The sequence below is a fragment of the Rhineura floridana genome, chromosome 6 (assembly GCF_030035675.1).
Source record: "Rhineura floridana isolate rRhiFlo1 chromosome 6, rRhiFlo1.hap2, whole genome shotgun sequence".
NCBI classification, from domain to species: Eukaryota; Metazoa; Chordata; class Lepidosauria; order Squamata; family Rhineuridae; genus Rhineura; species Rhineura floridana.
Window position 1 is genome coordinate 5879890 of NC_084485.1, and position 19913 is coordinate 5899802.

Below are 19913 nucleotides of genomic sequence, written 5' to 3' on the forward strand. Positions count from 1 at the left end.
CCCCATGTCACACAGGACACGCCTTCGCTGCATCCAGGTTGCCTATATTGTAGCTCTGGGGAGCCTCAGGGAGGGGTCCCAAGTGCAGCCCTCAAAGCCTCTCTAGCTGGTCCTTCGGAGCCTTCCGACACCACACACCCCTCAGTCACACCCCTCTCTGGACCCACCTCGCATTTGCACCTTCCTTGAGTACTTTGCCTGGCTGGAAATGTGTCCTTGGACTCCTGTGGGGCTTCTTGCTTGTCTGGGTGGAGATTAGAGAGGGGAGTGTGAGTGTGTGTAGAAACTGCCCTCCTTTCCAAAGGTAAAAATCTGCATTCATAGCTGTGCCCATGATTGCCTTTGGTCCCACCCACCAATGGCATGCGGCCTCTGGAAGGTTGCCCAGAAGGGAATGTGGTCCCCGGCTGAAAAGAGGCACCCAGCCCCTTGCAATAACCAACTCACTCTACGTGGATCAACCTCGTGAAGAGTCTCTGGAAGCTGCAGTTGTGGCAAGATGTGACAGCAAGGATGCCAGTGGCGGTTTGCCAACGAGAGCGTGTCAGAACACCCCTGCAATGTCTGCTCAGGTTGCCAGCTGCTTCTGGGCACAATTGAAAGTATTGGTGATTACTCTTAAAGCCCTCAACAGCTTGGGTCCAGGCTCCCCGAAGAGCAGTCTCTATGACGGTGGTTTATTTGCGTACCTGCCTCGCTTGCACTTTCCTTGAAAAGATTGTGTTATAGTGTATTGTGATTTTAGGTGTTTTAAGCAGCCCTTGGCCTTGGTGTACTGGAAGGGTGGCACAGCAATTTCTGTATCAGGTAGAGCTGTGCACAACTGGCCTCTTGGGATTCTCTGCTTTATTTGTGGGCACAGGAACTGGGGGGGGGAGGGACCATCTTCACTGATTTCTTCCTGGGGTGGTGTTGTTGTCCCAGCTAGAACACACAGTTCTAGCCACGTGGCGGTTTGTGTTAGGCAAAAAGTCCAGGGACCTCAGGTCATATACCACTGGCACCAGTTCGAAATCCAAGAAGCGGAGTCAGGTCACATTCCAGCAGGGCAAGGTCAAACACTGCAGAGGGCAAATCCAGTTAAACAAGGTCAGAAAAGCAAAGTTGGGTAGCTGTTAAGTGGTGTCTAGGCTGGAAGTCCGGTGAGGCAGGCTTGAATGCTGCCCCAGTTAGCTCAGAGTGAGCTTTCAGTAGGACAGCAGATTCCTGTGAGCAGCCTGCCCTGTCCATAAGAAGATAAGAAGAGCCTGCTGGGTCAGGCCAAAGGGGGCCCATCTGGCCCAGCCTCCTGTTCTCACAGGGACCAACCAGATGCCCATTATGGGAAGCCTGCAAGCAGGACTTGAGTGCAAGAGCACTCTCCCCTCCTGTGGTTCCCAGCAACTGGTATTCAGAGGTAGACTGCCTCCAACTGTGGAGACTGACTTTAGCCTGGCTAGTAGCCATTGATAGCCTTATCTTCCATGAATGCATCTAATCCTCTTTTGAAGCAACCCAAGTTGGTGGCCAAAACTGCCCCTTGCGGGAGCAAATTCCATAATCTGTGGTGTGTGAAGAAGTCCTTGTTTGGTCTGTTCTGAATCTTCCAATATTCAGCTTCATTGGCTGTCCACCAGTTCTAGTGCTTTTGAGAACCCCTCATGAGTAGAGGCTCTACTCTTAAACGGGACTGGCAGATTTAGGGAGTCTTGGACTCCAGTGGTGCAGACAACACTGTGGTTCTGCTGTGGCCTGTGAGTTGGGAGTCCCTAGAGTCAGAAGATGATAACGGAACCTCCACAGGCCAGAGAAGCACTTATGCCGAGGCCATGTTCAACAGAAACTTTCTGGTAAATAGCAGCTTTGGAGGTGGGTGATGGTGTTGTTGGCATTAGAACTTCAGCAGGGCAAAGGGTTCACCTTTCCTTCCTTCATGCCAATGTCCTACCCTGAACAGGTTGTGCTGCAGCAACTATTTCAGGGCAAAGAACATTATTTACATATTGCTTCACATTAATTGCTTCCCAGTCATTACCATAATTAGTTTGGCTCATACTGACTTGATGCTTAACTGTGTAATCTCTCACAATCAAGGCTGTGGCTAGTTATCATCAGTTTGGCAATGTGATGCACGTACATTGCCTCTTTGTGCATAACTTGATGCTTACATTGAACTGCATCCTTCATTTTGTTGTCTAGTCACTCAATTCTGAGAGATCCTTTCGGAGTGCTTTGCAGTTCACTTGGGTCATTGCTATTCTCAATAATTTGGTGTCATTTGCAAACTTAGCCACTGCATTGCTTACTCCTAAATTCTGATCATTTATAGTTTCCAAATTATCTGAAGTGCTCATTGCCATCTATTCAGCACTGGTTAGGCCTCATCTTGAGTGCTACGTCCAGTTCTGGACACCACACTTCAAGAAGGATGCAGACAAACTGGAACAGGTTCAGAGGAGAGCTACGAGGATGACCAGGGAACCTGAAACAAAGCCCTATGAGGAGAGACTGAAAGTACTGGGCATGTTCAGCCTGGAGAAAAGACTAAGGGGAGATATGATAGCATTGTTCAAGTACTTGAAAGGTTAAGAACATAAGAAGATGAAGGAGAGCCTGCTGGATCAGGTCAGTGGCCCATCTAGTCCAGCATCCTGTTCTCTCAGTGGCCAACCAGTTGCTCATGGAAAGAGTGGGCAGCCTTAGTGTTCCATGCACTGTTGTAACTCTTTCCAGGATCAAAAAATACAGATAACCTCTGCTGTCTAAATTAGTGTGTCAGCCGGTACACTAGATTTGTGGAAGAACCACGTTTCCTGTGGGAACTGAACTGGAAGATGATTGTCCCTCCAGAAGCCCTTGTCAGTAAGTGCAACAACTCTTGGGAGTGATTCCAGGCTTCAGTTTCTGTTGGCGCTGCTGACTGTATGTTAGAGCTGATATTAAAGATCTGGTGCCAGTGTGGTGTCATGGTTAAGGTGTTGGACTACGACCTGGGAGACCAGGATTCGAATCCCCACACAGCCATGAAGCTCACCGGGTGACCTTGGGCCAGTCACTGCCTCTCAGCCTCAGAGGAAGGCAGTGGTAAACCACCTCTGAATACCGCTTAGCATGAAAACCCTATTCATAGGGTTGCCATAAGTCGGGATCGACTTGAAGGCAGTCCAACACACACACACGCCATGCATCAGGGGAAGGGGAATTCCTCACTCCAGCTCTCATGTATGGCAATCAGGCTCCACACACATTTTACTAGATATGTGAATCACTTGTACTTAATACTTAACCATAGTGTTATTGTAATCATGCTTGGGAACAGCAGCAGTTAAACTGGAGGCCAGATAGGTTAGAGACTCTGGCATTATGGGAGACAAATCCCAGATGTGATTCATTTATGCAATGAAGCAAAAATGTTGGATTTTCCTGGAATACATGAATGTGTCTGTAAAGACTGCATTGGATTTTTCTAGTTTCTGTCAAAGTATTGGGTGCCCTATATTTCAGTATAAGGACAGCATCTTGTAGCTGGTGTTACAAACGAAATTGGAGTGAGTGTAAACAAGTGTAAGGTGATTCAAGTCAGGGCAAAAAAAATCTTACTTTCACAGGTTTGTTAGGAGACCCTCTATTCCCCTCACAAAGTGACAGTTCCCAGAGTTCCCTAGGAAGAGGGCTCAATTGTTAAACCACTCTGGAAACTGTAGCTATGGGGGGGGGGAGGATAGGAGGCCTCCTAACAACTTTCAGCACCCTGAACAAACTACAGTTACCGGGATTCTTTGAGGGAAGCCATGACTGTAAAACAAAGGCTCTTACCATATATGGAGCGAGAAATGCCAGATGTCCAAGCTGAATTTAGAAAGGGAAGAGATACCAGAGATCATATTGCAAACATATGTTGGAATAGGAATGGACCAAGGAATTTCAGAAGGAAATCACCCTGTGCTTTATAGATTACAGCAAAGCCTTTAATTGTGTAGATCATGAAAAACTATGGAATGCTTTAAAAGAAATGGGGGTGCCACATGGCATTTATTTATTTATAACAGAGAACTTTATGGTATTTTTCTTTTTCTCCTTCCCTAGGAAAAGGCAGCCACTTTTGCAGAAAGCTCTCTCTGTGCATGAGTCGCGGAAGGGGAGCACTGGGGTCTGGGGCAGACTTTTGCCCAAGGGCTCCAGCATGTCTGGGGCTGGCCCTGGGCACGCGCACACATGTATGTGTGCATGCGCACATGCATGCCAGGGTCCAGGGCAAGCTGGTGCCCAAGGGCCCCGGCATGTCTGGGGCCGGCCCTGATTATCAATACCTTGCACAGTCATTAACCAAAACAGAGACCCTCAATGGGGTTGAGAAGAAATTGGGGTGGTGGTCACAGCATCACAATCCCACCTGGTGAAGAAGTCTTGAAGTGGCAGTGCTCTGGTGCTTCTGAAGGATGGTCTCCGAAGGACTTTGTTAATCCCCCAGTTCACCTAGTTAAGAGTCCTTTGGGGAACACCTCGTGCCAGCATGCAGAAGGCGTTGAGCATGGCAGGTGGTGGGAGACTGCACCGTGAAGTGGCCTGCTGTTGGGATGGAAGGATCTGTCCATTTCAGTTCTCTCAATTTCTCATTGTTCCAATCTTAAATCTGATTCTCCCTATTTCTGCAGCAATTTGCGACTTTAAAAAAAAAAATCCTCATGAAAATTCTTCAGCATTTTAACGCGAATTTCTCCTAATAAAACACAATCTTTATACAGTTCTGACTAATGTACACATTTTTGCAAGCAATTTCCCCTAATATAATGCATTTTGTCTGTTATTTCCACTGACATATTCATTTTTATGCAACCTTTCTCCCCCCTGTCTACCTAATTCCACCAAGAAGAGAGCATAACAAGAGCTCCCTGCTGGGTCAGGCCAAAGGCCCTTCTCGTCCACATTGCCTCAGGGAAGCTCACATGCAGGACACAACAGCACTTTCCCATTCCCTCAGTGTCTTCCCCTGCAGGGGTGGTGCCTCTTGTTTTTCCAAAGGAGCACTGACCGCTGAGATGCTTCCTTGTGTTGATTTGGAAACTGGGAACGTATTGTGAAATGGCCACTTTGATTATGCCTTGCAAAGGAGCCTACACCTTCACATGTTCCTCATAGTTTCTTACGCACTGCAGGGACATCTTGCCAACCCCTCCTTTTCCTATTGTTTTCATCTTTAGTCTGGGTGGGGCTCCTGCCCGGATGGAGTACTATAAAGCACCCGGCTAGAGTCTGGAGAGCACTTCCATCCTGCCTAACCATGAAGTCTGCTGGTCTGGTCTTCCTCCTCGTGGGGCTCCTCGCTCTCTCTGCCATAGTGCCCTCTGTCTCTGCCAAAGGTACGTCATCCCTCTTGCACCCTGCCTCAAAGATGGATCCTTCCTCCCTCCCTGCATAGGCAGGACTCTCTGGGTGTGTCTGTTCTGCTGCTGCTGCTTTGTGTGCAGCTCCAACTGGGCTGCCTTTCATCCCACACCCCAAATCCTTCTGGATGTGGCGTTCAGCCTCTTCAGAGGAACACAGACGTCTCTGTGTGGTGGAGGGTTGGCCTGCCTGGGAATGTTTTCGGGGCTCCAGACTGGACCCCCTGCTTCCTGGCTCTTCTTGGTGTTGCCATCTTCCCCAGCAAACCAGGGAGCTCTAACTGGATGGGAGAAAAGAGGAGAAGAGAGATGGTAGTTGGGGGTGTGGGAAGATAGAGATGCCTCCCCAGCCCCTCACGGCTGCAGCCCAAGAGGAGAGCAGCCTCAGGAAGGAAGCCTCTGTCGATGCAGACACGAAAAGGACTGGAAGAGAGCCGGCATGAAGAGAAGGGTGGGGCCATTGTGGGAGGAGTTGGCCAGGCCCAGCTAGTACACACCCAGCTCCCCCTGCCAATCTGCATCCCTTGCCTGAAAGTTCTGCTGGCAGGGAGGGAGGGAGGGAGGGAGGAGAAAGCCAGCTTCCTGTTCAGACCAGCTGGGTCATCCAGCGATGCTGGCAGGATTCTTTGGCTGCTGAGATGCACAAGAGCCGCAGTCCATTCTGCTCAACAGTCACCTTCTTTTGAAAATATGTCTCTATGCTCCCATCTGCACAACACATTTACAGCAGATTTATACCGCTGTAAACAGTCATGGCTTCGCCCAAACAATCCTGGGAACTGTAGTTTGTTAAGCGTGCAATGAGACGTTAAGAGGCTCCTGTTCCCCTCACAGAGCTACAATTCTCAGAGTGCTTTAACGGTCAATCCCTGTTCCCAGAGAACTCTGGAAATTATAACCATGAGAGGGATGGGGGTGTCTCCTAACAACTCTCAGCACCCTTTACAAACTACAGTTCCCAGGATTTTTTTTTTTCAGGGGGAGAGACACAACTGTTTAAAATGGTGCAATAGTCTCTAAATGTATAGTGCAAATGAGGTCTAAGCTATAATGCAGCAGCCAGATTGGTAACAGGGACCAGAGGGTCCGAACATATAAAACCGATTCTGGCCCGCTTGCACTGGCTGCCTGTATGTTTCCGAGCTCAATTCAAGGTGCTGGTTTTGACCTATAAAGCCTTACACGGCTTGGGACCACAATACCTGATGGAACGCCTCTCCCGATACGAACCCACCCGTACACTACGCTCAACATCAAAGGCCCTTCTCTGGGTGCCTACTCCAAGGGAAGCTCAGAGGATGGCAACAACGGAGAGGGCCTTCTCAGTGGTGGCCCCCAAATTATGGAGCGATCTCCCTGATGAGGTGGCGTTATTTTTTTGGCACCAGGTCAAGACTTTCCTCTTCTCCCAGGCATTTTAGCATGTGTTTTATATTGTTTTAAATTTTTAAATTGTGTTTTAAATGGTTTTTTAAAAAGATGTATTTTAAATTGTATTTGTTTTTACTTACTGTAGACCGCCCAGAGAGCTTCGGCTATGGGGCGGTATACAAGTATAATAAATAATAATAATAAATAATATAGTGCAAATGAGGCCTAAGCTATAACATTGCTCTGTGTTGCAGATAAGCCTGGAAGGTGCCCTCCCTCTCCTGCAGTGATTAAACCGCCTTGCCAAAAACTCTGTAAAGGTGATAATACTTGCCCTGGTGCCAAGAAGTGCTGTAACATGATGTGCTCAATGGTCTGCGTGGATCCAGGTAAGAGGCAGAGACTCCTGTGGAAGAGTTCAGCAGAATCGTGATGATGACTGATGCAGAGGATGCCTTGTCTGAGAGGACCCCAAATCCTGTTCCTGGGTTTATATTTTAAACCAGGCACTTGAGCTGTCATTGCTCTAGTCATCATAGCCAATGGTCAGAGTTCCACTCACTCTCTCGATTACTCTACCATGCACTCTTTGTGAGGCAGAAACAATGGCAAGTTTTAAACATCCGAAAGCCCATCTATTTAGGCAAGCTTTGCCTGGCTCCAAAAATTAATCACAGTGCTGTTTTATTGTTTATTGATATTTTAAACGTTTTATTGATGGATTCTCTATTTTTACTAATGCATTTCTTTGTATTTTTGGCTATTTTATTTATATATTTTATTTATTTGTTAGATTTATATCCCACCCTTTCTCCCAGTTAGGGGCCCAAGGCGCCTACAATGTGTGTGTGTGTGTGTTTTATATAAACCTCTTAGGGATTTTGCATATTAAGTGGTATATCAATATTGAGGAGGAGGATTTATTTATTGGATTTCTTCCCTTCCCCTGAAGTCCCAGGGCAGGTGATAACAATGTAAAAATGCAGTGTTCACTAATATGCAAAAAAAAAAAAAGTATAAAAACATACCTACAGTTAACAGATATTTGTATCGAACTTTAAAATGCAGGAATATTGGGCAGCTATAGTGAATGCAGCTGGTGAGGACCTGACTTCATCGCTGTGGTATTGTACTGCTCTACAAATTTGTCAAAATGCAAACACAATTTGGGTTGGTCTTTCACAGTCCGATCCACTTCCTGTGTAGCTTGGAAGTATTTTGTGACATGTGCCTCTGAGCATATGGTGACTGGTGGCAATACCTGCAATCAACCTAAATAACAGAGACAAGACATGTGCTGTGCTGATCTTGTTTTATCATGGAGGAACAATAATATTAAGATAGTTGATATAGTTCAGATAGTCACTTTAAAGATGTTTGACATACTTTGCAATTTTAGTGAAGTTTTCTATGGTAAACTATTTTCTGTTGCTTTCTTTTGCCAAAAACAATTGTGGAATAATGGCACTGACTATTCTGCAGACTATTCTGGACATGAGGAGTGTCTCACTGTGCACTAAACAAAACACTGGGAGGTGAAATATATTCTAGCAAAATTCTAGGTGTGCTCTATGTTTTTAATTGACCATGCCCACCCTTCCTTACGTAGAGTGGTTTAAGCATAGCAGGCTGAAAACATGCATCTTGGGCAGGCCAAGTTTGTTTTTTCCAACACCTAGAGTCATTGCTATGACTTCGTGGCGCAGAGTGGTAAGCGGCGGTAACGCAGCTGAAGCTCTGCTCACAGCCAGAGTTCGATTCCAACGGAAGGAGGAAGTCGAATCTCCAGTAAAAGGGGTCGAGGTCTACTCAGCCTTCCATCCATCCGTGGTGGGTAAAATGAGTACCCGGCATATGCTGGGGGGTAAAGAAAGGCTGGGGAAGGAACTGGCAATTCCACCCCATATATACGGTGTGCCTAGTAAATGTCGCAAGTTGTCACCCTAAGAGTCGGAAACGACTCTCACTATAAGTGCGGGGACACCTTTATCTTTAGAGTCATTGCTTAAGTAGCAACATATTAGAATAGTCAAATTTTCCATCAAAGCTGCAGTTTCAGATTCAACTGTTAATGCACCCAAAATGGAAATAGAAAATAACCTCCAGTTTGAAACACAAAAGGCTGCCTTCACCATCAGATGACACTGACTAATAAAAAGTTTGAAATTAATAAAAATAATTTGACACAGATTTCTAGGATGAATAATGAGTGAAATATAATTTTCTAGGTTAGATTCTTTGTAGAAACATTAGTAACACAGGAAAGAAGCCAAGTAAGAAGAACACCAACAAACATACAAAAATATAATTCTCCATCTTTAGAGATGCACTCCTGATTGCAGGTGTTGCCACCATTCCCCATATATTCAGAGGCACATATCAGCAAATACTTCCAAGCTACACAGGAAGTAGATTGGACTATGAAAGACCAACCTAAATTGTGTTTGCATTTTTACAAATTTGTGGGGCAGTACAATATCTCAGAGAGGAGGTCAGGGCTCCTGCTCCCCTGGTGCATTCACAATAGCTACCCAATTTCCCTGTTTCTTGAAGTTTGATAGAAATATCTGTTGGCTACAGGTACATTCTGAAACCACAAAGTTTCTGTTGCATATTAGTGAATTTCTCTGCTTTTTAATCCAGGAGGTAAGAAATGGGATCCCATGTAACTTTGCTGAGAATGGATCGATCATTTGCATGCTTACTGAGTTCAATGGGAGTTACTCCTCTGCAGTTTTGCTTAGGATAGGTGAAACTGACCATGGGGGAGGAGGAAAAGGTGGAGGGAGGGCTGGAGTGTGGAGGGAAGGGGAGCAGGAGGGGAGGGGAGAGGGGGTTGGGAGGGAAAAGGCAGGTTTGGTCATCTGTATGCTTACTGAGTTCAATGAGATTTACTCCCATGCAATCATGCTTAGAACAGGTGAAACTGACCTGGGGCAGGGGCAGGGAGGGGGCAGGAGGGGGGAAGGGAGAGGTGAAGGGAAGGGTGGGGAGGAGATTGAGTGGGTGGGCACTGGGCAGAGAGCAAGCCCCTTTTCTTTCAAAAAGGAAAACATTGTGAACAGTATCATTCTTTTTCAGGGTTTCCCACACCTTTTTACTCTACAGCAGACACATGTAGCCTCCCACCCCAATTTAAACCAAAGCTGTCCCTGGCCACATCCACACCAGACCTTTATTTTACATTAGACAGTCATGGATTCCCTCAAAGAATCATGGGAAGTGTAGTTTGCAAAGGGTGCAGAGAGTTGCTAGGAGATGCCCTGTTCCCATCACAGAGCTGCAATCCCCAGAAGTGGGGCTGACCATTAAATCACTCTGGCTTCTGCTCACAACTCTCAGCACCCTTCACAATTCTTTGGGGGAAGTCATGACTATCTACATTGAAATAAAGTTCTGGCATGGGTGTGTCCCCCTGTTTAGCTATACCAAACAGCTGTGAATCTGATTTTTTGAACACTGACAGTTGGTTCTTACTGAGCATGCCCAACTCTATAATAGATTTCAGTGTTAAATTTCTTCAATTAATTAAAAATCACCCAGACAATTTTTTAAAACTTTTAAACTGCAGAAGATGAAAGTCAGAGTATGGGGCAAGGTCAGTAATAGGATTACAGGCGTTCTGTGAACATGGCTGATTTTCCATTAATTTTTACAAGCTATGAGACCACTGCTCTTGTTTTACACTTTGAACTCTCCATTCTGTCTGACTGTTTTGTGGATCGCCATGAAAATTTAGAGGGTTGTTAAGCAAGCGTTTCTGAGTTCAGGATTATATGTTTTGTAAGGTTTTGTTTTGAAATGACTTTATGGGAAGCAGCAGAATGGCATGGGCAGTATTTTCAATTTAACATTGCGGAATGCAAAAAATCCATGCTGGCTATAGTATGCAGCCACTCCTGTGGCTGTATAATTAAAATCAATTAAAATAAATTACACTCGAAGGAATAGGGTGGATCCCTGTATGGGAGTGTGTGCCTTGGCCCCCTGGTGTTCACACTATGGAGTGCCACAGGGTACTATCTTGTCTGCAGTACTTTTAAACATCTACGAAACCTTTGGGAGTGGTCATCAGGAGTTTTGGAGCAAGGTTCCGTTAGTATGCTGATGATACCCAGCTCTGTTTCTCCATTACATCTGAGTCAAGAGGGGCTGTGCAAGTCTTGGACTGGCACCTGGATGCAGTGCTGGACTGGAATAGGGTTTATGAACTGAGCTGGAACCCTGGAAAGATGGAGGCCTTGTGGGTGGATGGTTCCCATGTCTCAGAGATAGGTTCATTACCTGTTTTGCATGGGGCTGCAATCCATCTGAAGGATCAGGCACGCAGTTTGGGAGTTCTGCTCAATCCATCTCTGTCACCAGAGGCTCCAGTGAGCTTTCTGCCAATTTGAACTAGTATGCCAACCGCGACCATTCCTGGATCGTGGTAGCCTGACCACAGTGGTCCATGCATCAGTAACCTTAAGACTTGATTACTGTAATGTCCTTTTAGTGGGGCTGCCCTTATGTGTGGTCTGGAAGCTGCATCTAGTACAGAATGCAGCGGTCAGACTGCTCACAGGTGCAGATTACTGGCAACATGTCACTCCACTGCTAAGAGAGCTACACTGGTTGCCAATTTGCTACTGGGCGAGGTTCAAGGTATTTGTGTTCATTTGCAAAGCCCTAAACAACTTGGGCCCAAAGTTACCTTAAGGACTGCCTACTCCCATCTCACTCACTGAGATCTGATGGGGCATTTTCATGGTTCCCCACATGGCCCCTGAGGTTTGGTTGGCCTTCACCAAGGACCAAGCCTTCATTGTGGCAGGCCTTGCCCTGTGGAACTCCCAACCACTAGAGGTTCAGGTGGAACCTTCCTTCCTTCCTTCCTTCCTTCCTTCCTTCCTTCCTTCCTTCCTTCCTTCCTCTTTCTGCAAATTGGTACTTCTTATAATTGCCTGAAAATTCCATTGTTCACATATTAAATTTGTTTTTGAAAAGGATCCTTCATGGTCATATTCAAAATCCAGCTTTTCTCAAATTCCTGTATTTGTGCAGAGTTTCATTTGAGAAACATGCAAGAGGAAGAAACTGGTTTCCAAAAGTGCCAGTTGTCAATACCGTGTATACTATTTTGTTTATAGGCCAGTAGCTGGCGTTTGTATTTTTAATTACCTCTTTATCGCTCCGGCAGAAGGAACTTCATATTGTTGTAAACCGCCCAGAGAGCTTTGGCTATGGGGCGGGGTATAAATGGAATAAATAATGATAAGAATAACTTCCGTTCTGAAATCCTTGTGCTTTAATAAACAATAATAACAGTTGGCACTTTTCAGAACTGGTTTCTCCTTCTTGCCTATTTTGTCTTGTTTTTGCGTCAGTATCTCCCTCCTGGTCATCTCAGGCCAGCCAGCTCCACTAGAAGAATAACAAAAGTCCCCAAATCCATTGCTTGGTACAGCTCCCGGCCCCTGACAGAAAAGGGCACAGCTGAAAAATCTCCAACAGAGATGGAGCCTCTCCAAGCAACGTTGATAAGCACCAGGGCAGGGAGTGCCAGTCTCCTGGGCTTCTCTGGTTCTGTTTTCCATGCATGCCCTAACCGTCTTCTCCTCTCCCAACAGACTTTTCAGTGTGATGCAGAGTCTGAAATCCCCACAGTCGTGGTTTCTGAGATGAGACCCAGGATCCAGCGTGGAAAGGCTGTGATGGGCCCAGCTCCTTCCCTCTCTGCAATAAAATGATCTGTGAATCTGCACACTAGAGTGGCTTTTTATTGAGTCTTGAGCCTTATGCACCTTTATTTCCCCAAAATGGTGTTGTGAGATGGACGGGAGAAAGAGTTTCTGGTTGCAGGCTGTGGAAATCCCGCGGAGAACACATACAGGAAGGGGAGACTGGCCTTGAGGTTGGGACAGAAATAGTAGAAAAAATGCAGTGGAAGCAGGAAACAGGATTGATGTCAGAGGCGGGCAGAAGGAGGAGAATTAAGCCATGGATTTGTGGCAGGCAGGAGGGTGTCTGAGACCTTGGAAGGGATCTCAGAGATCATCTACTCCAACCCCCTTCTTGAGTTCCATCATGATCCTAGTTCCCAAATATCAGGGCTTCTCACTGAACAAGGGTTTTGTTGTCTCTCTAGTCTAGCAAAGTGCTGTGGTTGGTATTGCATGAGCTGCCCCTGGGAACCAGGTGCTCTGTGGTCTCGCTCCTTCAGTGGATGCCCTGCCTGATCTCTTAACCACCTTTCCTTGCTGAAAGGAACACGGCAGGAGACGGCACCAGCTGGGGCTGCAAGGCCACCCTGGAGTGACGGACAGAGAGGGTGTCCAGAACTCCTGGGGTTTCTGGCTTTCCCAGGTGTTTGGGTGATGGCAGGTGATGTTGAGCTGCCCCCTCCTCTCAGAGCCCCACCTCAGAGCCTGGTGAGGGACTCGGGCTCTGCTTAGTGGGGTGTCAAGAGCTGATCCCAGTTCCATACAGACTCCGAAGTGGCATCGTGTGTCCCTTGAGGAGCAATTTGAAGCAGTGTGAAAAAGGGGAATCCTAAACACTCTGCGCCTGGCCCCTCATGCCTGGATTCTATTTGCTTGGATGCTGCTTTCAAAACCCAATAGATTCCGAAAGATTAGCCAGGTGCCATCAAAAGGCCTCTTTCTGGGTAAGAAAAAGTGATGCAATGGAGTGATGGACATATTAAGATGGTCCACCCCCAGAGACTAATGGAATCCACAGGATTCCTGAATGCCCTGGGGGAGTTCCCAGGTTACCCCATTGAAGCCCTTGTCAAGCTGTGGAACAGTGAGGCATGTCGAACTCTGAGAATCATAGAATAGTAGAGTTGGAAGGGTCCTATAAGGCTGTCAAGTCCAACCCCCTGCTCAATGCAGGAATCCAAATCAAAGCATTCCTGACAGATGGCTGTCCAGCTGCCTCTTGAATGCCTCCAGTGTCGGAGAGCCCACCACTTCTCTAGGTCATTGGTTCCATTGTCGTACGGCTCTAACAGTTAGGAAGTTTTTCCTGATGTCCAGTCGAAATCTGGCTTCCTGCAACTTGAGCCTATTCCGTGTCCTGCACTCTGGCACGATCGAGAAGAGATCCCCACCCTCCTCTATGTGACAACCTTTCAAGTACTTGAAGAGTGCTATCATATCTCCCCTCAGTCTTCTCGTCTCCAGGCTAAACGTGCCCAGTTCTTTCAGTCTCTCCTCATAGGACTTTGTTTCCAGTCCCCTGATCATCCTTGTTGCCCTCCTCTGAACCTATTCCAGTTTGTCTGCATGAAATGCGGAGACCAGAAATGGATGCAATATTCAAGATGAGACCTAACCAGTGCTGAATAGAGGGGAACTAGTACTTCACGTGATTTGGAAACTATACTTCTGTTAATGCTGCCTAAAATAGCATTTGCCTTTTTTGCGGCCACATCACACTGTTGGCTCATATTCAGCTTGTGATCAACGACAATTCCAAGATCCTTCTCACATGTCATATTGCTGAGCCAGAGCTTGGAAAAGTTACTTTTTAAAACTACAACTCCCATCAGCCCCAGCCAGCATGGCCACTGGATTGGGCTGATGGGAGTTGTAGTTCAAAAAAGTAACTTTTCCAAGATCTGTGCTGAGCCAAGTATCCCCCATCTTATAACTGTGCATTTGGTTTCTTTTTCCTAGGTGCAGAACTTTGCATTTATCCCTGCTGAATTTCATTCTGTTGTTTTCAGAGCTTGGAAGATTACTTTTAAAAAGTAATAAGTTACAGTTACATGGTCCAAAAAAGCAATAATTACCGTTACAATTACAATTGCTCTGAAAGTAACTGATTACTTTACTTTTACTCAAAAATAATCACTACAATTACATTTTAGTTACTTTTAAAAAAAATTGCCTACAAAGTGCTGGCCTTGGCTGCTGCACATATAGGTAGCCTAAAATAACATTAAACATAAGAACACACACATAGAGGGTAGTAGAATAAAAAAAATTATCTGGAAGACTAACAGAATGGCATAATAGAATCTCACATCCCTCCATCCCACCCCCAGCAATGATGATACCCCAACACACATATAATTCACTTGAAATCAAATTTTACATTTGAAATGCTGCTTTTACAATACATTTCTGTTATGTCTCAAAAGAACAGGATGCTCAAAGAGCACGTCAGACAAGGGATGTCTTTATGTTGCCATCAGTACTGAACAGGCGTTCTACAGTGGCGCTTGAAGGCATGCCTGTGTTGTGCTGTAAAAAACAACGCAGCACCCCTTTCAACTAAAACACATTTTGATCAATATGGCAATCCCCTATCATCAAAGAAAAATGCAAACTTTAGTACCTGTACTTTACTAGTTGCCTTTGTAATTTTTTTTTGTCAACAGTATAGCTTAGAGGTAACTTAATCCTGTACATACTTACCAGGAAGTAAGTCCCATTGAACTCACTGGGTAGACATGTATGCACAATTGAACTGTCAGAAGCAGAACTTAAGAGACATAACGTAGGTAAACAGAAAATGCACATATCAAAAGTAATCCACCAGCACAAACGTTATCCCTTCTTCTGCAATTAAAAATGTGGTCTTGCCCAGCATATAGTGAAACTATGGAATTTGTTACCACAAGAAGCAGTGATGGGCACCAACTTGGATGGCTTTAAAAGAGGATTAGACAAATTCATGGAGGATAAAGCTATCAGCGGCACCTAGCAATGATGGCTATGTTCTACTTCCACTGTCAGAGACAGTACGCTTCTGAATACCAGTTGCTGGGAATACAAGTGAGGAGAGTGCTGCTCGTGCACTCAGGTCCTGCTTATGGGCTTCCCTTTAGCGCATCTGATTGGCCACTGTGAGAACAGGATGCTATGCTACATGGGCCACTGGTTGGATCTAGAAGGCTCTTCTTAAGCCTTCCTTTATTCATGTTCTTGCCCACTGGCTCCTTTCTCCCTCCACTCCATTCTTCACCACCACCATCCATTTTTTAAAACAATTGTTTTCTCCACTCCACCCCATCTCGCTCTCCACCTCCTCCCTCGTCGCCTCTTAAGTGCCCATACAGCACGAGGGAAGAGCAACGCTGCACAGAAGCCAAATTTGAAGCACAGTATTTTTATCCACAAATCAGAGGAGCAGAAGACTTCCCCTGCTCCCCCCCCCCAAGTAATGCCCAAAAATAACTCTGGAAACGTTACAGCTACAGCTCAAAAGTAATGAAGTTACTATTCGTTCTATTACCAGCAAAATGTAATGAAGTTACCCACTCGTTACTCAAAAAAGTAATAAATTACAAGTAACTAGTTATTTGTAGATAGTTACTTCCAAGCTCTGGCTATGATGACTAGAGCAATGACAGCTCAAGTGCCTGGTTTAAAATATAAACCCAGGAACAGGATTTGGGGTCCTCTCAGACAAGGCATCCTCTGCATCAGTCATCATCACGATTCTGCTGAACTCTTCCACAGGAGTCTCTGCCTCTTACCTGGATCCACGCAGACCAGTGAGCACATCATGTTACAGCACTTCTTGGCACCAGGGCAAGTATTATCACCTTTACAGCGTTTTTGGCAAGGCGGTTTAATCACTGCAGGAGAGGGAGGGCACCTTCCAGGCTTATCTGCAACACAGAGCAATGTTATAGCTTAGGCCTCATTTGCACTATATTATTTATTATTATTATTTATTATACTTGTATACCGCCCCATAGCCGAAGCTCTCTGGGCGGTCTACAGTAAGTAAAAACAAATACAATTTAAAATACATCTTTTTAAAAAACCATTTAAAACACAATTTAAAAATCTAAAACAATATAAAACACATGCTAAAATGCCTGGGAGAAGAGGAAAGTCTTGACCTGGTGCCAAAAAAATAACACCACCTCATCAGGGAGATCGCTCCATAATTTGGGGGCCACCACTGAGAAGGCCCTCTCCCTTGTTGCCACCCTCTGAGCTTCCCTTGGAGTAGGCACCCAGAGGAGGGCCTTTGATCTTGAACGTAGTGTACGAGTGGGTTCGTATCGAGAGAGACGTTCCATCAGGTATTGCGGTCCCAAGCCGTGTAAGGCTTTATAGGTCAAAACCAACACCTTGAATTGAGCTCGGAAACATACAGGCAGCCAATGCAAGTGGGCCAGAATTGGTTTTATATGTTCGGACCGTCTGGTCCCTGTTACCAATCTGGCTGCTGCATTTTGCACAAGCTGCAGTTTCCGAACCGTCTTCAAAGGCAGCCCCACGTAGAGTGCGTTGCAGTAATCTAATTTAGAGGTTACCAGAGCATGGACAACTGAAGCCAGGTTATCCCTGTCCAGATAGGGACGTAGTTGGGCCGCCAACCGAAGCTGGTAGAAGGCACTCCGTGCCACCAAGGCTACCTGAGCCAAGTGACAGAGATGGTTCTAAGAGAACCCCCAAGCTACGAACCTGCTCCTTCTGTTGGTCAGTGAGGCATGCTGTGAGACTCACAGACAGGGTTTTTAGCAGAGAGAGTGAAACCTGAAGCAGAAGGGTTAAGCTGGAAGAACAGAGCGCCAGGTTGCCAAGGTCAGCAGCTGGCTGGCAAGCAGATAAGGACTCTGGCAAAAGCTCAGTGTGGGGGAAAAGTCGTTTGTGGAAAGAACTGTGTCTAATGTCTTTTGCTAAGTAAAGACTCTTACAAGAAACTTGCCTGGCCTGGCTTATTCCTGTTCTATGCGACACTTGGATTTCTTCCTTGTATGATCTCTATACGCACACGCCAACAGGGGTTATGGGCCCAGCTTATCATACAAGGTAACGGGTTCGAGAGTCGTTGACGTGACGTTGTTGCAGAGAGAAATGAAAGTGCAAGAAAGAGGCAAGTAAGAGTGGACAACATGGCTGTAAACCTGTCATCCGGGATGCCGATGGAGAGACTGAATGCTGTAAACTACTCCAGCTGGAAATGGAGAATGAGAGCAGTTCTGATTAAAGAAGATTTGAATGATGTCGTAGAAAACCCCCCTCCGGCAGCTCCTTCAGCAGCGTGGTTGAAGAAAGATGAGAAAGCGAAGGCTTTTATTACTCTGGGGCTGTCTGATTCTCAACTGTTGCTGGTGAGTAATGAGCCGACAGCTAATCAGATGTGGGAGAAGCTAAGAGCCGCTCATGTGCAGCAAACTGCAGGGAGCAGGCTGTGTTTAGCACGGAAACTTTATCAGATGCGTTTTACAGATGAAGTGACTATGACAGAGCATCTGGCTGAATTTCGTAGATTAAATGCTGAGCTGCAAGATAGAGGAGTGCATCATAGTGACATTCAGATGGTCTATATATTGTTATCTTCATTTGATCAAAAATGGGACGTCATGGTCTCGAGTCTGGAAAGTTTACCAGACGGAAATCTAAATTTGGACTTTGTAGAACAGAAACTTCAACAAGAATGGAATAGGAGACAAGAGAATAAGAAAACAGAGTTAAAAGAGACTGTGGCTGTACAACAACAACAATATCAAAGAAACAGGCAAGAGAATAAAATATGTTATTTTTGTGGGTCCCGTGGACATATACAGAGACATTGTTTAAGTAAGAAGAGAAATAACAGGGACTTTGGAAGTCAGAGAACAAGCGTGAACTTTGTTACTAAGGAGGACAATAAACTAATTAACTCTAAGTGGCTTCTCGACAGCGGAGCGTCTAATTGCCTAATCACAGACTCTAGTTTATTTTACACTTCAAAGCCGGTGCAGGAGAAGATTTATCTGGCTGACGGATCGACTCAGGACGCAATTGCAAAAGGCACGCTCAGGTTGAGTACTTTGGGAACTATATTAACAGATGTGTTATTAGTTTCTGGTTTAAAATATAACATTCTATCAGTAAGAAAATTGGCTCAAATAGGTTGTAAAATTACATTTGAAGGGGATAGATGTTTTGTGAGAAAGGATGGTGAAATCTGTATGCAAGGGAAATTACAGAACCAAATGTTTATGGTTGAGTGCAAGCTTGATAAACCCACGTGTGCCTGGATAGGAGTTAATAAAAATAAACATGAAAATTGTTTACATGAATGGCACAGAAGATTGGCACACGCACATTATGAAAAGGTGAAAAACACCCCAAAGCATAGTCAAGATTTGGAATTAACACATTGTGAGCATGTGGATGAATGTGAGGTATGCTATAAAACAAAAATGACTGTGACTCCTGTAAATAAGAGCTGTGAAAGCACGACCACTAAACCCTATCAGCTCATACATGTGGATTTGGCTGGACCTTTCCAGTGCTCAAAAGGTGGAGCAAGGTTTTATTTAGTGATTGTGGATGATTTCTCCAGATTTACACATGTATTCTTATTGAAAAAGAAAAGTGAAGCAGAAGAGAAACTTGTGTGAATAAAGAAATAAAGAAACAAAACCTGAACTGAAAATGTAAATAGAAACTGTAAGGAAACAAACCATGTACTGATGTGTATTGTAATGAAAAAGTTAATATTGTAGAAATGTAATGATGAACAATGAAGTTTTGTAATCTGTGAGTCTCAGGTGGGGGCTGTTGGTCAGTGAGGCATGCTGTGAGACTCACAGACAGGGTTTTTAGCAGAGAGAGTGAAACCTGAAGCAGAAGGGTTAAGCTGGAAGAACAGAGCGCCAGGTTGCCAAGGTCAGCAGCTGGCTGGCAAGCAGATAAGGAGGGACTCTGGCAAAAGCTCAGTGTGGGGGAAAAGTCGTTTGTGGAAATAACTGTGTCTAATGTCCTTTGCTAAGTAAAGACTCTTACAAGAAACTTGCCTGGCCTGGCTTATTCCTGTTCTATGCGACACTTGGATTTCTTCCTTGTATGATCTCTATACGCACACGCCAACACCTTCAGGGGGAGTGCAACCCCATACAGGACAGGCTGGACATCCACCATCCGGTCAGAAGAACCACCCACTAGCAGCATCTCAGTCTTGTCTGGATTGAGCCTCAGTTTATTAGCCCTCATCCAGTCCATTGTTGCAGCCAAGCACCGGTTCAGCACATTGACAGCCTCACCTGAAGAAGATGAAAAGGAGAAATAGAGCTGCGTGTCATCAGCATACTGATGGCAATGCACTCCAAAGCTCTGGATGACCGCACCCAACGGTTTCATGTAGATGTTGAACAGCATGGGGGACAGAACTGACCCCTGTGGAACCCCATACTGGAGAGTCCAGGGCGTCGAGCAATGGTCCCCAAGCACCACTTTCTGG

At 45.5% G+C, this 19913-nt stretch overlaps 2 protein-coding genes and 1 long non-coding RNA gene across 3 annotated transcripts; 1 reads left to right on the plus strand and 2 right to left on the minus strand.

The window, feature by feature from the left end:
- Positions 1-498: 498 nt before the first annotated feature.
- LOC133386990 (omwaprin-a-like) lies at positions 499-19768 on the minus strand (the record flags this gene model as incomplete). The annotated part of the gene is made up of 3 exons (XM_061630861.1): positions 499-1061; positions 16204-16338; positions 19717-19768. Coding segments are annotated over 3 exons (261 nt in total), but the record flags the coding sequence as incomplete, so codon positions are not given.
- On the minus strand, positions 3982-7184 carry LOC133386991 (uncharacterized). The gene is made up of 2 exons (XR_009763327.1): positions 6875-7184; positions 3982-5644 (listed from the first exon to the last, which is right to left on the minus strand). It is a non-coding gene; the product is annotated as an uncharacterized LOC133386991 (long non-coding RNA).
- LOC133386989 (omwaprin-a-like) lies at positions 5230-12477 on the plus strand. The gene is made up of 3 exons (XM_061630860.1): positions 5230-5339; positions 6989-7123; positions 12344-12477. Exons 1-3 carry the CDS (start codon positions 5261-5263, stop codon positions 12355-12357), a joined length of 228 nt encoding a protein of 75 aa, XP_061486844.1. The 5' UTR covers positions 5230-5260; the 3' UTR covers positions 12358-12477.
- Positions 19769-19913: the final 145 nt, after the last annotated feature.